Source organism: Rhinolophus ferrumequinum, chromosome X (assembly GCF_004115265.2).
Source record: "Rhinolophus ferrumequinum isolate MPI-CBG mRhiFer1 chromosome X, mRhiFer1_v1.p, whole genome shotgun sequence".
NCBI lineage: Eukaryota > Metazoa > Chordata > Mammalia > Chiroptera > Rhinolophidae > Rhinolophus > Rhinolophus ferrumequinum.
In genome coordinates this window covers 101556151-101577265 of record NC_046284.1, presented here as the reverse complement: position 1 = coordinate 101577265, position 21115 = coordinate 101556151, and the positions used below count along the sequence as shown (strand labels likewise).

At 38.6% G+C, this 21115-nt stretch overlaps 1 protein-coding gene across 12 annotated transcripts in view; it reads right to left on the bottom strand.

Moving 5' to 3' along the window:
* Positions 1-21115, bottom strand: part of DMD (dystrophin) — a 2143628-nt gene that overhangs the window by 7879 nt on the left and 2114634 nt on the right. For all 12 annotated transcript variants that reach the window (XM_033109718.1, XM_033109734.1, XM_033109713.1 and 9 more), the window contains one exon: positions 8110-8202. In XM_033109718.1, the coding sequence (XP_032965609.1) occupies positions 8110-8202 (93 nt within the window). The remainder of the gene's footprint in view (positions 1-8109; positions 8203-21115) is intronic.

The window sequence follows — 21115 nt, the reverse complement described above, 5'->3', positions numbered from 1 at the left end:
AAAACTACACGTTTAACCACGTCAGCATAGTCAAGGTATTCACGACCCTCCTCAACCCAGGGAAAAGAGAGGAAAATGGGTGCTGGCTCCTCAGGTGGGGTGTTCCCAGTGGTAGGCCCATATCAGATGACAGGAAGAAGGGAGAACATCATTTTATTTTTGTTGGTTCCAAAGAATGTCAGCATGAATTCTACATCCATTTCTTTTGATTCCTTTGACTTCATAGTTCTACTACCTGGTACTAGAACTAATTCTCTTCCCTTCCCTCCTGGAGGGCAGGGCTCACATGTTGCTTACCCACCTTTCTATCCCCAACACCTGGTATTGTACCTTGACTAGTGTTTCCAGGCAGAAATTCCCACCTGTTCTCGGGAATTTCTTTCGCTTTCCCGTTCCCGAATCCCGAGAAAAGATGGTCGAAAAATCGGCTCCTTGAACCCAGTAATACCCACAATGGGAAAGAAACGTATTACTCAGTGTATCTCTTAGGCATTTTTCCTATTTATCGCTAGGGTTTCCGGCGGGAACTCCTGCCCATTTTCGGGAATTTTTTTCGCTTTTCTGTTCCTGAATTCCGAGAAAAGTTGGTCAGGAAATCGGGGAAATCGGCTCCTTGAACCCAGGTGGTTAGTAGTATCAGCCGTCACTTCGTGGAAACGATTCATTGTGGAGAACAGAAAACAGTTTATATCTCGGGATTCGGGAACGGGAAAGCGAAACAAATTCCTGAGAACGGGCGGGAATTCCCGCCTGGAACCCCTAACCTTGACACTATGGGTATGTGATAAATGTTGGCTGAGCGGAATTAGTAAGGCAGCCGCTAGGCCACGGCCTCAAGTCCTTAGTGTTTCAGGCAACTGGGCCCTGCTTGCTACCCTCCAGCCTGGATGCCAAGGGCTGGGAACTTGTTCTGGATTGTAACTTTGGTCTATTTTTATCACTTCAGAACCTTAGGAAGGACAGTGATGTTAGAAAGCAATATGATTTAGTTTCAGAATATAATTACGGTTCCTAGAATGATAAAGGTTGCCTATCTTGATTAACTCTACACCAAGCCATATTCAGAGCACGGTATCAACTGGTCACTGCTGAATATGCAGCACGTGACTTGGGTTTTGTTTCAGGTACTTCTCTAGAAAACCATCTTCTATGTAAAATGGACCTCCCAGCGCCATGTTAACCCTAACCTCTTTCAAAGTCGTCCTCATTGCTTGGGTTCCAATGTGCTCATTCATAAGCGTAGTACAAAAGGAAGGTACTTTTTGTTTCAAAGTTAAAACAAATAATGTTTTCTACAGTATTAGGAAGTTCTACACTGAGGAAACAGGCTGACTGGTTGCAATGAAGAAGATTCTTTATCAATAAATAAATACAAGTACCAGATAAAGGTTTTATTTCACAGATACATTCTTTGGAAGTGAGTTTCCTTAGACATTCACTTAGGGTGTCCATCTGGCAGTGTGGTATGTTGTCAGGAAATGAATCAAGAGAAAAGGGAAGTGTGTTGGGGAGTCCTGAGTCTAAATAAAGAGCTTGGTCAGGCCTGGAGAAGTAGAGTTTTTCAGGCAGCATGACTTGAGATGATTGGTTGTAATTATTTCAGAGTCAGAATCACAGGACATTACTGTTTCTGGGTACTGTTAGCTTCTTTATCACACTTCATTGACCATTTAAAAAGGTTTAGAGTGAGTCCCTTGCTATACTTTATACTGCAACATGCTGGATCTCTGGTGAACATGGATATAAATGCATAGGTAAATTCAAATGCAGTTTTATTGAGCTGAAAGCTGATCAGCACCGAAGCCTGTGTGATGAGCTAGAATGGACAAGAAAATAATAGTGTAAAGCAGGGACTGGCTAACTTCCTCTGTAAAGGGCCAGATAGTAAATATTTTAGCCTTTGCAGGCCACGCAGTTTCTGTAGCAACTATTCTACTCTGCCACAGCTACTTGGCCCTTGTAGTGGGAAAGCAACCACAGACAATATGCTAATGAATGAGTACGGCTGTGTTCCAATAAAACCGTATTTACAAAAACCAGGCTGTGGACCAGATCTGACCCGTGGACTGTAGCTGGCCCCTACTGTAAAGGAATAAGAGCGCAAATCCTTTATGGAAGCAGACAGGAAACAGAACGGTGCCTGAAACGGGGGCCATGATGCTTCCATCTGCCTTGGTTCTTTATGTTGCTCTTCCATCAAAGAAGCACAGATAAGACTTGAATTCTAAAGGACGGCAAGTTTTGCACAGCTGTTGGTTTGGTCATTTAGAGGTATTTAACAGAATGTATGTGGGCTTATTTAGAAGGGTAGTATGAGAGGGAGAGGCTGGTGTGGGCTGTTGGGGATAAAATTAATGTGGTACAAGTCAGCAGGTAAGAGATCACACTGGCAGCAGAAATACCTGCATAGCTGCTAACTGCTTTCTGAATTGTCTTACTGCACTAAGAGCTTATTTTGGATCCTGTCATTTATTAATCTATGTACTTACTATGGCACCTCACTTTTAGAGAGCCCAATACCATACCACTGACTCAGGAAGCATTTCTTTCGTGAATGTACACACGTATAAAAATACCTTTGTGAGACTGCTAGATGATCAGAGACATAGGGACAAATCGCTTACAGAGTTTATTTTTAAATTATGTTTATTGTTCATTCTACCCATGTAGTGTTCCTATAGCATAATGGTGAAGATTTAGAAGGTGTCTTGCAGTAGATAATGATTTTTATTACAGTGGAACTCAACTTCTACATATACTTATAGACAGATGGACAGATTATAGATAGATAAATAGACAGATTAGATAGAAACTGGCCAACATTCCGTGTTTAATTTACACCGAGCCACTCAAATTCCCCAAGTGGCTGTGAACAGCTAACTATATCTAGAGATTAATCAGGAAAGATATAATCACAAAGCTAAATGTGTACACATTCACACCTTGAACGTCGTAAAGTTTATATTGGCTATTATGCAGGATAGTTTGGCCATCAGTTTATTACTAAATGGAGAAGCAGGCAACCCCTTTATTAATTCGGATAACGGTTTAGCAAGGCCTTCGAGATAAGATCAGAAGGCTAATTTAACTTGCTGAATGGCCATGAACCAGGCACTTCAGTTCTTTGGGCTTCCAGGTACTTTTAGTGAAAATGAAAGATGAAGGTTAGCTGATACCTTAAGACTTGAGCTCTAAGTCGAAACTGTGGTGGTAGTAGTGGTAGAGGGGTGGTGGTGGGAGGGGGTAACAAACAAGTTGTGAAAATGTAAAGTACACAATAACTCCCCTATCTATCTATATACTTTACATGTGTGGACAACATAGTATTTTTTTTTTAAAAGGTGTTTTCCTCTGTGTGCAATTATCTAGCAGGGTTAAGTAAACCATGAGGTGGTATTTAAGAGCACATTTCCAGTAAACGTGAGACCTCTGGCTCTGACATCTGTTGTGAGTTACTCAAACAGCTGTCCGACACAGCTGTAGCAATCGTGAACTTCATTTTGTGGTAACACAACAGGAACACGGACGGCAGACTTAGAATGAAAGTATAATGTCTTCTAAGACATTAGACAGTATAATGTCTTCCAACGACATTAACAAGGTCTTGGCAGAAACTTCCATGGTAGAAATTCTAAAATTTACAATTTTTACAAAAGATATCCACCTGAGTAAGGAAGCCTGAGATCAGTATTTTTAAACCACTGGATCAGAAAATCAATGTAGTGGGTCACAACCAGCAGTTTATTTTTCAATAAATAAAACAGAACAACAGTGTGAATTATATGCAGCATGGAAAGTACTGCTTCTTGAATCTTTTGCTTCTGATCTTTGTATATACGTCGTACCTGTGACTACATATAAATATAGGTGTGGTGTATATACCTGGTGGGTGTATACACATATGTATGTGTATATACACACACATATAATTTATTTTGTATTTTTACTACACTCTGAGATGTAAAATGTTTCCCTTACTACGGATAATGGTCAAAGAAGGTCAAAAGCCACTATTTGGGACATCAAAGAGGCTACAGTGACCTTTTAAGGCCCTTTCATTTAGGAGAGTCTGTAATCCTGAGAACGTAAAATTCTCACGATTTTCTGTTTAATCTCAACCTAACATACCTACTAACTGGTAAGATGTTCCCATTAAACCCTAACATATGTATATATATGTGTATATATATATATATATATATATATATATATATATATACACACACACACAGAGGGTGAGAAAAAAATGTATACACATCTTAAGAAAGGAAAAAAACTATATTAAATTTGCAATATTCAATATATACTGGTAACAAAAGATGACTACAAGTCATGTGGATACATTTTTTGGCCCCCCCAGTATATTCTCCATTTTTTCAAAATAAAAACAAAATAGTTTTCGTTAGAAATGAGGCACCCAAAAATCCACTTTTTGAAGTATGTTGATAATTAGCTAATTTTTAAATGAGACTTTTTATCCATTTGAATTTGGCGGGGGAAAGAGGTATGATAGTGTGATTTATAATAAGCAACACATACCGTATTTTGCCGAGTATAATGCACACCCACGTTTTTGGCCCAAACTTTCAGGGGGGAAAAAAATCTTTCATTTTAATTTTTTAATTCAAATTTTTATTTGTTTACATTTATGTACTTGTTTTTTGTATTTTAAAGGAATTTTAGCATTTATTTTTTTTAACATATTATGGTACAAGAAATTTTATGTAGCAAATAATTACAAAATGCAAGAACAGATACAAGAAATTTTATGTACTGGTAACAAATTTATGATATTCACGCATCACCGATTATCGTATTCCAGGGTATTATTTTGCATACAGGTACGTTATTGATTTCTAGAGTTAAACTTTTAACTCATAAGCATAAATAAAAGAATTAAAAACACTTATATAGATACGGAATTAGTACTACTCATGTATAATGTGCACCCTTACTTTTCCCTCACAAATTTGATGTGCATTATACACGGCAAAATACGGTATTTGGTTTTTTTGTCCTTTCCTGTGATGAGAGGCATCAAGGTGACTTTTGTTATGTTAATGAGCACCTAAAGATGGGGGCTGGTTGCCAGTGGAGCCAACTATGGGATTAGAGGGTTGGAACTTTGTCCTCACACCCAGACCTCCAGGGCTAGGAGAGGGACTGAAGGCCGAGTTCAAACACCAGTAGCCAGTGAGTTCACCAATCATGCCTATCTATGTGATGACGCCTCCATAAAAACCCAAACGGAGGGGGTTCGGAGAGCTTTTGGATTAGTGAACCCACGGGGATTTGTGGCGAGTGGCGCTCCACAGAAGCTATGTTCCCCTTCCCCACACACTCCCCTGTGCGTCTCTTCCTTCTGGCTATTCCTGAGTTATATATATCCTTTTATAATACACAGGTAACTAGTATGTAAACTGTTTCCTGAGTTCTGTGACCCACTCTACAAAGTTCATCTAACCCAAAGGACAGGGTCATTCGAACCTCCAATCACAGCTAGTGGGTCAGAAGCACAGGTGACAACCTAGACTTGAGAATAGCACCTGAAGTTGGGGACAGTCTTGTGGGCTGAGTCCTTAAGCTGTGGGATCTGATGCTATCTCCAGGTGGACAGTGTCAGAATTTAGTGGAATGGGTACGATTCCCAGCTGTTGTCCAAGAATTGCTTGCTGGTGTGGGGAAAACCCCCACACATTGGAATTGGGTGCAGAATCATAAAAAGGTGTAATAATAAGGCCTAATTTGGCAGGAAGTAGCAAGAAAAGAAAAGATGTCAAGGTCATAGCATCACAGAAAGATCAGGCAGCTCTAGCAACTTATCTCCTCTCTTGTGATATATTTCTCTTACTGTGTTTTCTTCAGGAAAATGATTTTAATTCTCAGGCCACCACGGTACTACTACTGAATAAGCAGGAACTTAGTTACTGGAATTGGTATCACATAAAGCCTCCTTATCCCCTATTTCAGAACTCAAATTACCACTCAGGGGACGATACTGCTTCCATAAGCACTAATTTCGTAAACACGATGCAGGCAGCCTGAATAGTTTCCCAAGTTTCCACAGAAGTAAGTAAATCGGTATCATCCAAGTAGCATCAGAGATGCTAACTGCCAAATACTGTATCAGAGGAAGCATGTTTCTAGTCTTGCAGGCGGCTACTTTCATACCCATGAGGTGTCTAGCTTCAAGGACTCTAAAAAGGGGATGCAGAGAGAGGGTGCAACAGATTTCACCTTCAAGACAATCAGGATGGACCAGAGGCCCAGTACAAAAAGGCTGCCTGGGGGGAAGCAGAGCCACGAGCCCTGTTGTAGCCTCTTCTCTGTTCCACTCCAGTTGTTTAGATGTGAAAGAAATGCCCAGGCACCAACAAGTAGCCACTCACTTCCCACAGAGCTTCCCACAGTTCAAGGGGTTGGGATGAGACAGTGTCCGTGACCTTCAAGGCTTGGAGTCAATGAAATGTGTGCTATATGTGGGCCTCAAAGTCCTGGCCCTACTAGTAGCTGCGTGATTGTGTAGAATACACTTGTTTGGCCTGTGGCTAACCCCCTATTTATCTAAAAGCATGCTTCTAGGATTCATTTGTGTCGTCCCCATCTCCATTACAGCAATAACATGACTGTACTGTGATTTGAACGTCTTTGGAAGTCTATATCCACGACTGACTGTACACACCTCGAAGGCAAGGAACCTGGCATTTCTTCTTTGCATCCCTAACCCTCCACTGACAGGTTAAAAGTGAAAGCATGTGATTTCTGGCAAATAGGCATATGATCTTCTCATGATAAATCAAAGCATCTAGGAAGAGGAGACAGCTAAGACAGCCCTTATGGGGATGCAGGTGGTGGGTGTGGGGTGTAGGGCGGAGGGTGGGTAGAAGACAGATAAGATTTTTATCTGTTAGAATCAACACCTCAGAGGTGCTCAGTGGTGCAAAGATGGCTGCTGCAGACATTTAAAATGAACTTCCCTTGATGGTTCCTTAGCAACACTCTACAAGAACATTAATGCTTTTAATGTGCACTGCACAACATTTACTCATACATCAAATAGCTAGGAAATGGCCATTGTTAACTGACACTGAACAAAAAGACAGGCAAAACAGCCGGCTCAAACCACCCTCCTCATTGCCCTTCTGGAGAGGAACAAATAGCCAGATTCTCAGCGGCCCTTCCCTCCAGGGCTGCCCATGAGGAGGCCCAATCACCGGCCACAAAGCCGTGTGTTTTCCCTCTTTGGCTTCTCTAGGCTGTCCTCTGTTTGCAAACAGGTGCTTGCGGCCATTCTTTCTATTCACCGAAGGGAAGTGGGTCAGTGACTTTGTTTTATGTCAGGGCAATTAACTTAAATAAAAACTCCAAAACATTAACAACAGCGGCACAGTACCTCTTGGATAAGGCAAAACATCTGAAGCTCATATTGGCTGGTGGGAAAATTTGGTGGGGTTTTGTAGGAGGGGCAAAGTACACAAGGTCCAAATGATGGGGAGAAATAAAGGCGTTCATAAGATTAATGTCTTTGTGAAGATTGTAGTCTATCTACGGAAGTCAAAAATTTAACAGACTAGTATATAAAGATCTAATTGTGCCTGTATTTCAATGATGGGATAATTCCATTTTTAAATGTGAAGGGTATCAGATCAGATTGCAAGTCAGAGTCTCCCTCCCACCCACACTATGCATGTCCTGGACCTCGCTATATCGGGCAGTAACTGTCCCTGGCAGAAACACCATCAGGGCATTCATTTCGTTGTCTGTAAAAATCACATCATAATTCCTCTTAAGTAAAAGCTATCTCATAACGAATTCTTCAGACTCAAGAGCAAAGCAAGTAAAATACTTTAGAAATGTAAGTTACTATGCTTATTTCTAGAAACATCTTGATTACACAGGTATTCGAACTCAACCAGCATCCAAGGCCAGAAAATTCATTCATCCAAACCAGAAAATCACATTTAAACATCAAATCTTCTCAGAATGATCCCAAATTGGCATTCTGTCAGCATGTGGTTATTGAAACATGGAAAATACAAACTAGCTGGGTATGAAAATGAGTGGCCTAACTCTAGTAAGTCCGAGTTACTTCTCGGTAGCGGAGCTTACCTCTCGAACTAGGGAAGGAGTTGTTGAGTTGCTCCATCACTTCCTCTAACCCTGTGCTTGTGTCCTGGGGAGGACTGAGAAGATCTTCCTCACCTTAATGAAAGCAAACACAAATAATGGCAAATTACACTTAAGGAAAAAATTAGAGGTACTAGAGACAGGGTCCACAATTACATTTAAAAATCCATGATAAATTCATTTCCACTTGCTCGTAAATAACGTAAATAAAAATAACTCTTCAAGCTTAATAATTAGGGAGCAACTCCTTAAAGGGAAGAATTCCGTGCAGGGATTTGTGTGTCATTATCTTTGGAGAAGAAAACTGTGTATGTATTTAGAAATTAAGCTAAAGTTGACATAAGTTTCTTATGCCCTATGAACCAATGAGAAACATTTTTCTTTGTATTAAAAAATTATTACTGAAAAAGACATTTGCAAAGCAACACATCAGAAAATAGGGCTGTGACATTTTGCATTTATGAAAGTAAAAATGGAGTGGAGACACTGAGGTATTTTTCCCACTCTTTCCTTTGACATTTCACCAAAAATACAAACAAAACTCAAGTGTCTTTAAGGTCCAATATAATAGGGAGAAATAGAAGTTGTATGTGACCTGTATAGGTGATGAAATATTCATGTTCTAAGGACTATGGAGATGGGGTCCACTGGGGAGTCACATTCCTTTACTCTTTGTTACATGGGACTACTTTATCATAATAATGTTTTTGGAGGCTAATAAGGGGAAATATTACTTTAATTTTTGAGAATTTGTGAGGAGAGAATGATGATTTTGGTAGGAACGGAATTTAGGGATGGATGGTCTTCATCTGGGAATGGGAGTCTCCTTGTAGGTTTTGTTGATCTTATAGGTTTTGTCTCTGTTAAAAAAATACACCTTAGAAGGAGAACTGACTCTGGGTGGTGAACACATAATGTAATTTATAGATGATGTGATACAGAATTGTACACCTGAAATCTATGTAATTTTACTAACAATTGTCACCCCAATAAATTAAAAACAAACAAACAAAAAACAGTGACAGAATGAGATTGACATTTTGTATCTTTGCTGACAAAAAAAAATACACCTTAAATAGCATTTCAGTAAGGGAGAAATTTCTTAAGTGCAAATGAAATTATTTTGAACTTCGACAGTCCCTGGAAACTAATTTTTCATAACATTCAATCTTCTAATAGTGAGAATCACCTCTTTTCAATTTCAATTTGTTCAGCACATTGTCGCTTCCATCTAAAAGACCTTGCTTCAGCAAATCAACAATAATGAACATACTTAAGGACAAACTCAGGTTCACATCTGCTTTGGACATGACTGGAGAGCCGGTGATTTAATGACTTACATACGCTTGTCATTTCCTTTGGTCTATGGCAGTTGGATTTTCATCTCTGATTATAATCCTGCATTTATTAATAAGTTTTCACCCATGTTTTTTAAGGACAAGCTTAATGAAACCTTGGCAATACTCACTATTAAGACAAAATCATATCCTAGGTGGACGTGAGGCTGCATACCATTATTAGAATGGAGGGCTGAGGACCTGGGGTAGACAGAAAACCTCTGCTTCTGTGAGTCTCATGGTAGCATATCATAGGAAACCTCTCGGAAATACTAAGGACAGGAAATGAATGCTGAAGAATTAAGGCCACGAGGTGGAAAAGGAATTTACAATATCTGTCTGTCTGTCTGTCTGTCTGTCTGTCTGTCTATCTATCTATCTATCTATCTTCCCTCCCCACACTCCTTCCTGGCTTATACTTATGCCTTTGGAAATTAAAAAAAATGAAACTCAGCATCTTTACTTTCTTTTTTCCTATGAGTTTAAACTACCATTAGCTGGTGAGGATGGAATGGATGAAATACTCACTGCCAGGAGGAACAGGACCCCGAAACTGCAGGGTTCATTCCCTCTTTTTGTTCCATTACCAATGCCAATTTTTGCCCAACTGGGGAACACGAGGCATTTTTCATGGCACCAAGTCCACTTTAGTGGTAGTATGCCTTATAGAATAAATCCGAACCAACAGAGACACTTATGAGCAATGTATTATTATTTCTGACAGTTTAATTACATTATACCAGAGCTCAGGAACTCAATTGTACTGTGTTAAGATTCAGGTCCTGTTCAATGAAGTGACTGGCATTCCTCTCCCTGAATTATTTCTAGGATCAAATTATAAAGTATAAACCTAACGATGTCAGCCAAGTCCATGTTTACACATAAACCATCCTCTGTAAGTCTCAAATATAACTGTGCAAGTACAAATGTAAACTTGGCTTATATATTTTAATGGAAAACTTTCACGGCAACGATAAATGCATCCATTCAAACATTTTTGAGTGCCTATTACATCCTAGTTCACACATACACACGTAAAATATAATCTTGTCTTCTTCTTTTCTCAAGATTGTCTCAGCAAGTAAAAAAATCCTTTGGGTTTAACTAATCTTCTTTTAAGAATCAAAATCAGATTTATCACATGTATGCATGAGTAGAGGTGAATCAACACTGAAAAATGCTTAATGCCTGGTATTTTCTGTGTCAAATTATACTGGAAAAGTTAAAACAGCTACATGATGCCTGAAATTACAGTAATATCATGGGACGATTCAATACTGAGCCAGATTTTAAATGTCTTAAAAAAAGTCAACTATATGCCAGGCACTGTTCTCAGCGCTGGGTTACAGCAATAAACAACCCAAAAGCCCTGTCTCCACAGAACTGACATTCTTATGCAGGCACACAGGCCAAACAGATACACAAGTAAATTGTAAAGGTATGTCAGGTGGTGGTAAACATTCAGAAGAGAGGGGTGACGAGGGGCAGTGAGAAAGAATCTTCAGAAAGGGGAGTCTTGGAAGCCCTCATCGAGGAGGTGCAGTTGAGCAAAAACCTTAAGGACCTAAGGGTGGGAACCATGTCGATAGTGGAGGGAAGAACATATTAGAGGGAAGAGCAAATGCAGAGTTGGAGAGGCAAGTGTGATTGGCTTCCTCAAAGAACAGCAAGGTCAGTGTACCCAGAGCAGAGTGGCCAAGACTTGGAGGGGGAGTCCTTCCCTGGCCTAGGAATTTGGACTTGGTCGTGTGACCTGCTTTGAGCAATGGCATGTTAGCATAAATGGCCTAAGTAGAGGCTCGTAATGACCTTGGATGGCTGGGCTTGCCCTCTTGTGCTTATGTGCCATAGGGAGCACATGGCCGAGTTAGCCTGCTAATCCAAGGAGGAGGAGAGACATGTGGAACAGACGAACCCCACCACAACCTGGAGTCCAGGCTAGCTGAGCTCCATCTAAACTCCAGCCAACCAACAGACACATGAATGAGAAATATGTAACCTGAGAATTTTGTGATTATTTTTGTTACACAGCAACATCTGTTTTAAGACATCAAACCAGCAAGAATCCAATACTTATGGATCATACACTGATATGTAGTTACAATATAATGGGCAACCCAAAAATGTTACTGAGTAACGATACCTGTGACCACACACCTCTCCACACACACACACACACACACACACACACACACACACACACACACACACACAAATCATTTATTCAAAATACTTATTGAGTCCCAACTGTGTACCCTAGGAACTTGGCCAGCCCTCATCCTATTCCACTGATTCACTGCCCGCTAAAACAGTATATTGCTAATTGTCAAGGGATTGCAAACTTAGTTAAAGGCAATTCTTTAGCATTAATACTTCAGTTTGATTCTACTCCAAGGTGATTCCCACAAACATGCATAAAAATCCTCCCAATTATTAGCTATAGCTCTCATGGCTTGTCTGAAGTTGGTCCAAAAAAATGACTGAAACATTCAAGAAGTGAATGTTTCAAAATAAGGAAAGAACAAAGTTAAAATATGTCAGCATAACATGATAGACACTGCAGAAGTGAAGAAAAAAGTGAAATGACTCAATTTAATCTGTGAAAAAAGAAATGGAATGATTTGCGATGGGCAAGATATTCTTTAAAGTCTTCTGAAACTCGCCATGATTTTAGGCTTTCTTGAAGGGATGCTATCCCATCTGACTCACTTCCCTTCCCTCAATTCAAATGAGAATTTTCCTACTTGCTTAAAAAAGGGACGTTAGCTAGAACTATGCAGCCTAGGCAGAAGGGACACTAGAAACTTTATTCTTGTGATTTTGCTTACACCTAAGCAAACTATTTTCTCTTTATACAAAAGGGAGCTATGTACTACAAAATTCTTTTCTTTTAAAAAGGAGGCTGTGTATAAGAAAATATGCCCATCATTATTTTTCTTTGGATTACTTAAATCACATGTTTTTCACCAATTTCCAACTTGATGTGTGATTACCTCATGACTTATGTCTTTCCTGCCTTTCTCTAGGTTTTCCTAATAAAAATCATGATTTATCCAGTACCTGACATTAGCTTCAGTTACTTTTTAAAATTATGTTTGGGGTAGATGGTTTCAATTTTATGTAACAATGCTGTATAGAAGTTCTTTAAAATATTATGATCTACAATGATGACACTGATTATTAATTATTAGCCAGCCAGTATTGGATGGTGGCGAAAGATGAAAATTAGTAGTTAATATTCTTATTAATTTATTTTTAATGATATAATTGACATATAACATTGTATGAGTTGTAGGTGTACAACATAATGATTTGAATATCATGAATTGCTATTGATTACCACAGTCAGTCAATGTTCTTCACCAAACAGTTACACATTTTTTTCTTGTGATGACAACTTTTAAGATTCACTCTTTTAGCAACTTTCAGATATAATACAGTACTGTTAACTATAGTCTCATGATGTGCATTACATCCGCAGGACATGTTTATCTTACAACTGCAAGTCTGTACTTTTTGAGCACCTTCACCCAATTTGCGCCCCCTCGCCCCCAACCTCAGGCAACCACCCATCTGTTTTCTATATCTATGAATTTGGTTTGATTAGATTTCACATATAAGTAAGATTATATACTACTTCTCTTTCTCCATCTGACTTACTTCACTTAGCATACTGCCCTTAAGGTCCATCCATGTTGTCTCAAATAGCAGGATTTCATTCTTTTATGGCGGAATAATATTCCATTGTCTTTATGTATGTATGTGTGTGTATATATCACATTTTCTTTATCCATTCCTCCATCGATGGAAACAGGTTGATTCCATGTCTTGGCTATTGGAAATAATGCTGCAATGAACATGGGGGTGCAGGTATCTTTTTGAAATAGTGATTCTGTTTCCTTCAGATAAACACCCAGACTGGAATTACGGGATCATATGGTAGTTCTATTTTTAAGTTTTTGAGGAATCTTCATACTATTTTCTATAGTGGCTGCACAAATTTACATTCTCACTAACAGTACACAAGTGTTCCCTTTCCTCTACAATCTTGTCAACACTTATTTCTTGTCTCTTTGATAATAGCCATTCTGACAGGTGTGAGGTATTATCTCATTGGACTTTTGATTTGCATTTCCCTGATGATTAGTGATGTCAAAAGCAGCTTTTCATGTACCTGTTGGACACCTGTACTGCTTCTTTGGGAAAATGTCTATTCAGATCTTTTGTGCAATTTTTATTCAGCTTTTTTACTATTGAGTTGTGTGAGTTCTTTATTTTCAGTATTGACCTATTATCAGATATATGATTTGCAAATACTTTCTTCTATTTCATAGGTAGCCTTTCTATTTTGATGGTTTCCTTTGCAGTACAGAGACTTTTATTTGACGTAGTCACACTTGTTTATTTTTGCTTTTGTTGCCTTTGCTTTTGATGTCAACTCCAAACACTCATCGCCAAGACAGATGTCAAGGAGCTTATTGCCTACGTTTTCTTCTAGGGGTTTTATTGTTTCAGGTCTTGCACTCAAGCCTTTAATTCATTTTGAGTTGATTTTCCTGTACGATATACAATAGTGGTCCAGTTACATTCTTTTCCATGTGGACATCCAGTGTTCCCAACACCACTGACTGAAGACACTATCCTTTTCTTATTTTATTTATTTAAATTTATTTGGGTGACAATTGTTAGTAAAATTACATAGATTTCAGGTGTACAATTCTGTATTACATCATGGAGAAATCCCATTGTGTGTTCACCACCCAGAGTCAGTTCTCCTTCCATCACCATATATTTGATCCCCCTTTACCCTCATCTTCCACCCCCCACCCCCCTTACCCTCTGGTAACCACTAAACTATTGTCTGCGAGACTATCCTTTTCCCGTTGTATATTCTTGACTCCTTTGTTGTAAATAAATGGACTGTATATGCATGCATTTATTTCTGGGCTCTCTATTCTGTTCCGGGACTCTATGAGGCTGTTTTTCTTTCTTTTCTTTTCTTTTTTTTTTTTTTTAAAGATTTTATTGGGGAAGGGGAACAGGACTTTATTGGGGAACAGTGTGTACTTCCAGGACTTTTTTCCAAGTCAAGTTGTTGTCCTTTTTCAATCTTAGTTGTGAAGGGTGCCATTCAGCTTCAAGCTGTCCTTTCAGTCTTAGTTGTGGAGGGCGCAGCTCAACTCCAGGTCCAGTTGCCATTGCTAGTTGCAGGGGGCGTAGCCCACCATCCCTCGCGGGAGTCATACCGGCAACCTTGTGGTTGAGAGGACGCGCTCCAACCAACTGAGCCATCCGTAAGACAGCTCAGCTCAAGGTGCCGTATTCAATCTTAGTTGCAGGGGGCGGAGCCCACCATCACTTGCGGGACTCGAGGAGTTGTATCGGCAACCTTGTGTTTGAGAGCCCACTGGTCCATGTGGGAATCGAACCAGCAGCCTTCAGAGTTAGGAGCACGGAGCTCCAACTGCCTGAGCCACCAGGCCGGCCCCCTCTATGAGGCTGTTTTTATGCCAGTACCATATTGTTTTGAATACTATGGCTCTGTAACATGGTTTGAAATCGGGAAGCATGATACCTCCAGGTTTGGTCTTAATATTGCTTTGGCTGTTCGGGGTCTTTTGTGGTTTCATACAAATTATAGGAGTATTTGTTCTATTTCTGTGAAAATTGCCATTAGAAATATGATAGAGATTACATTGACTCTATAGGTTGCTTTGGATAGTATGGACATTTTAACAATATTAATTCTTCCAATCCATGAGTACAAAATGTCTTTCCATTCATTTGTGTCTTCTTAAGCTTTTTTCGCTAATATCTTAGTTTTCAATATATAGGTCTTTCACCACCGTAGTTAAATTTATTCCTTGGTATTTTATTTTTTTGATGCAATTGTAGCTGGGATTATTTTCTTAATTTCCCTTCTTGATAGTTCATTAGTGTATAGAAATGTGACAGATTTCTGTATATTGATTTTGTATCCTGCAACTTTACTGAATTCGAGTTCTAAGAGTTTTATGGTAGTCTCCAGGGTTTTCTATATATAATATCATGTCTTCTGTAAAAGAGAGAATTTTACTTCTTCCTTTCTTATATGGATGTCTTTTATTTCTTTTTCTTTTGTCTTAAAAAAAAAATTAAGGCTTTCAATTACAGTTGACATTCAATATTATTTTATTTCTTTTTCTAGCATAATTGCTCTGGCTAGAACTTCAAGTACTATGTTGAATAAAAGTGGTGAGAGTGCACATCCTATCCTTTTTCCTGATCTTAGAGGAAAAGCTTTCAGTTTTTCACTGTTGAGCATGATGTTAGCTGTGGTCTTGTTATATATGGCCTCTATTATGTTAATGAATGTTCCTTCTATGCCTACTTTGTTGAGTTTTTATCATGAATGGATGTTGAATTTTGTCATCTATTGAGATGACCATATCACTTTTATTCTTCTTTGTGTTAATGTGGTGTGTCATACTGATTGATTTGCAGATATCAAACCATCCTTGAATCCCTGGAATAAATCCCACTTGGTCAGGGTATATAATCCTTTTAATGTATCGTTGAATTTGATTTGCTAATATTTGTGGTGATTTTGGAATCTATGTTCATCAGGAACATTGGCCTGTATTTTTCTTTTCTTGTAGCATCCTTGACTCGTTTTGATGTCAGGGTAATGCTGGTTATAAAATGAATTTGGAAGTGTTCCTTCCTCTTCTATTTCTGAGAAGAGTTTGAGAAGGGCTGCTATTAATTCTTCTTCAAATGTTTGGTAGAATTCACCAGTGAAGCCATCTGGTCCCGGACTTTTGTGTATTGGGAGCTTTATGATTACTGATTCAATCTCTTCATTAGTAACTGGTCTATTCAGATTTTCTATTTTTTCATTTTTCAGTCTTGGTAGGTTGAATGTTTCTAGAAATGTATCCATTTGTTCTAGTTGTCCAATTAGATGGTGTATAGTTGTTCACAGATGTCTCTTACAGTGTTTCCCCAAAAATAAGACCTAGCCAGACAATCAGCTCTTTTGGAGCAAAAATTAATGTAAGACTTGGTCTTATTTTACTATAAAAGACTGGGTCTTACCGTGTTTCCCCAAAAATAAGACCTAGTCGGACAATCAGCTCTAATGCATCTTTTGGAGCAAAATTAATATAAGCCCAGGATTCGATATTCTTCTATTCTATTCTATTCTATCCCGGTCTTATAGTAAAATAAGACTGAATCTTATATGAATTTTTGCTCCAAAAGATGCCTTAGAGCTGATTGTCCAGCTAGGTCTTATTTTCGGGGAAACACGGTATTATCCCTTTTATTTCTTTGGGATCCCTTGTAACATCTCCTCTTTGATTTCTGATTTTAAGTCTTCCCTTTTTTCTTGGTGATTTTAGCCAAAAGTTTGTCTATTCTATTTATCTTTTCAAAAAAACACTTAATTTCATTGATCTTTTCTATTCTCTTTTTGGACTCTGTTTCCTTATTTCTGCTTTGATGTCTACTTTGGACATCATTAGATCTTCCTTTTGTAGTTTCTCGAGATGGAAAATTAGGTTGGTGATTTGAGATTTTTCTTGTTTCTTAATGTAGGCATTTATTATATGAACTTCCCTCTTAGAACTGCTTTTGCTGTATCCCATAAATTTTGGTATGTTGTGCTTAGATTTTCATTTATCTCAAAGCATTTTTTAAATTTCTCTTTTGATTTGTTCCTTGACCCCCCATTGGTTGTTCAGTAGCATGTTGTTAACCTCCACATATTTGTGAATTTTCCAGTTTTCTTCTTGTAATTTCTAGTTTCACACCATTGTGGCCAGAAATGATTATTTTAATTATCTAGAATTGTTAAGACTTGTTTTGTGGCCTAACATGATCAATCTGGAGAACATTCCATGTGCATGTGATAAGGTATACTGTGTTGCTTTTGGACTAATTGCTGTGTATATATAGAGGGTGGCAAAAAAATGTATACACATTTTAAGAAAGGGAAAAACTGTATTAAAATTACACTGATGAGAACCACTCTGAGCACCTCTTGTAATTGCAGAAGACAAATGTAACTTGTATTCATCTTTTGTTATGGGCATATATTGAGTATTACAATTTTAATACAGTTTTTATCCTTTCTTAAAATGTGTATATATTTTTTTGGCACCCTCTGTATATATTTTTGCTAAGTTCATTTTTGTCTAACGTGTTGTTTAAGGCCAGTATTTCCTTATTGGTTTTCTGTCTGGATCATCTTACCCATTGATAAAAGTGGGGTTATTAAAGTCCCCTACTGTTATTGTGTTGTTGCTTCTTCCTTTAGGTCTGTTAATATTTGCTTTATATACTTAGGTAGTCCTATGTTGGGTACATAAATATTTATAAATGTTTTAACCTCTTTTTGGATTGATCCCATTATGTCTTTGTCTCTCATTATTGTCTTTGTTTTAAAGTCTATTTTGTCTGATATAAGTATAGCTACCCCAGTTTTCCTTTGGCTTCCATTTACAAGGACTATCTTTTTCTATCTGTTCACTTTCATTCCCTGTATGTCCTTACACCTGAAGTAAATTTCTTGTAGGCAAAATATGGTTGGGTCTTTCATTTTTAATCCATTCAGCCACTCTGTCTTTTGATTGCAGAATGTAGTCTAATTACATTTAAAGAAACTTTTGATAGTTATATACTTATTGCCAGTTTAAAAACTGTTTTCTGAATATTTTGCAGTTCCTCTGTTACTTTCTTGTTCACTTCCCTTTGTGGTTTGATGATTCTCTGTAGTGGTATGCTTAAATTCCTTTTTCTTTATCTTTTGTGTATCTACTATAGGTTTTTCCTTGGTGGTTACCATGAGGTTTACATAGAACATATTTATAACAAGTCTATTTTAAGTTAATAACAACTAAGTTCAAACGCATTCTAAAGCTCTACATTTTTACACTCCCCCTGCAATGTTTTAGATTTCACAGCTTTGGATTTTGTATATTTACTAACCAAGTATTGTAATTATAATTATCTTTACTTCTTTTGTCTGTTAACCTTCATACTAGATTAATATATCACGAGACTCCCTTCTGGCCTGCAAAGTTTCTGCAAAAAATATTGCTGATGGTCTTATGGGGGATCCCCTGTACGTAACAAGTTATTTCGCTCTTGCTGCCTTTTAAGATTCTCTCCTTGTCTCTAAGTTTTGGCCACGTGGGTCCCTTAATTCAGAACTCTCCGGGCTCCAGGATCTGGATATTTGTTTCCTTCCTCAGGTTAGGAAAGTTTTCTGCTCCTTTCTCTCTTTCTTCTTCTTCTAGGACCCTCATAATATGAGTAATTGTTGGCTTGCTGGTATCCCCAAAAGTCCCTTAAGCTAGTGTTACTCTTTTTTTCCTCCTATGATGGATGAATACCACTGCCCTGTCTTTAAGTTTGCTGATCCCTTCTTCTATTCATCTAGTCTTCTGTTGATACACTTGATACTTGCTTATATTTTTCTATCTCTTTACTGAAAGTTTCACTTTAGTCATGCATTGCTCTCCTGATCTCAACGGGAATCTTTATAAGCATTATTTTGAGCTCTGTATTGGGAAAATCACGTAAGGTCTTTTTTGAGGTTTTACCTTGTTCTTTCATTTGGAACGTTATTTCCTATTTCTTCATTTTCTCTGTTGGTTTCTATGCATTAGATAAAAAAGCCGCCTCCCCTATTCTTACAGGAATGGTCTCACGTAGGAGATGAACCTTATCTTTCAACTTTGCCCTAGCTCTTCGTTGTCTCTCAAACCTCTGTAAAAGTCCAAGCTGCCTTCTTCATTCTCAGTAGTTCCCAGTAACTGAGAGTGTGCCAAGATCTGTCAGTGTCCCAAAGTGGAGTATCTCAGTCAGTACCTAGATGCCGGGTGATTAAAAGCCCAACATTCGGGCAGCAGCTTTTAAAGTATGTAAATATACCTCTTTTAGGGAAAGACTGGGAAATGTGAGTTTCTGTCTGCTTCCTCTACACTGAGCCCTGGAGGGATAGCCATTTAAAAATTGTCATTTGCCACCAATCCCATTGAACCCATAAATGCAAGCCCTGATGGCCACCAGAACCAGCTTAACAAGGGATGTGTCCTCTGGGTGGCAGCCACAAAAACCTGAGCACTGGATGTGTGCCCAAGCTCCTTTCTAGTCAATAACCAGTGACCTGAAGCAAGGCAGGAGAGCAGGAAGATGGCTCCCACTGGCCTCCCCATCTCCGGAGAGTACTGTAGTCAGCCCCTACATATGTGTTCAACTAGAAGCCTGCTCCTCAGGCGGAAGCTTTTAAGATAAACAAACAGCCCTCTTTCATAGGAAGAGTGGCCGTATTTCAGTCTGCTGCCGCTACCTTGGGGAGTTCGCCATGGTGAGTCCCATGGTAAGTCCATGTCAGCCCTTTAAGAACTGTCTCTTAGACTATCACTTTGTGGATCTCTTGGATCAAGCCCCGTTGACTCCAAAGCTAGATGTTTTGGGGCCTCATCTTTCAGATGGAAGTCTAAACATTGGGGTTCAAACCTTTCATTCCTTAGAGAGAAGCTTGGAGTTTCTTCCTGGTTGTGTGTTGCCATGCCAAGGGTGGGGTTTACAGCAAGATTGTGTCTCAGCCTCTCCTACCCATTTTGATGTAGGTTTTTTGCTCCTTTGCCCAATGTTGTAGGAGTCACTCAACTAGTTCCTGAATTTCTATCAGAGGGAATTGTTTTGTATGTAGCTGTAGATCCAGTGTGTCTATGGGAGGAGGTGAGCTGAGTTCAGGATCCTCTTATGTTGCTATCTTGAACCAGAGCTTCCAGCTAAATTTCTTAAGTGTGTGGATTGTTCCATATCTCCACAAGAATGTATTGTGCTTGATTTCTAAAATAGTCACTCAAAAAGCTCTTAAGGAGCTTAAGTTCTAGAAACAAATGCTAATAACTAACTACAAAACAGAATATATACATAAAACAAGATAGAATGCATGATTAAGCTGTATAACGCATGATGAAGTTCCCCAAAAAGATTAATTGAGTGAAAACAAAGGACGGTATATTTTAGGTTAAGAAAACACTGTGTACACTGTGTCAGAGATGACTGACAGCATAGATCAATGAAACAGCATGATACGTGTGGACGAGCACTGGGTCTACAAATAGACAGTAGGATCATGCTTGAAGGTAGGAAAAATCTGGGCTGGAGAGGACGGTGGATTTTGAATACCATGCCAAGGAGTGCGGACTTTATTCTGTAGGCAAACAGAAGTCACAAAAATACTAAAGGCGAAGAATAATATGTAATCTGAATGTTAAGAGAATAACTGGAAATATTTGGAAGATAGCTTGGAAAGGGAGAGGGACCAAAAACAGAGAAACCAATTAGGAGAGAATTCATATTGTCTATTTAGTTGATCACATGATAAAGGCTACATTTGGGCAGAGGCAGCTGAATTGAAGAATTTTTCTCTTTTTAAGAGAGGTAAGAGAGACTGCCATTGATGGTTCAAGTGGTGGTAGGAGGACTTGGCTATAGAAGGGAGGGAAAGGGTTGGTTTTCGAGGTGACAGATATGTTTAGTACTCTGGTTCTGGTGATCGTATCATGGGATGTATACATAGGTCCAAGCTCATCGTGTAAAATTTTTTTGTTTTTCATCAATTACACTTTAAGGAAGCAAAAAAATAAAAA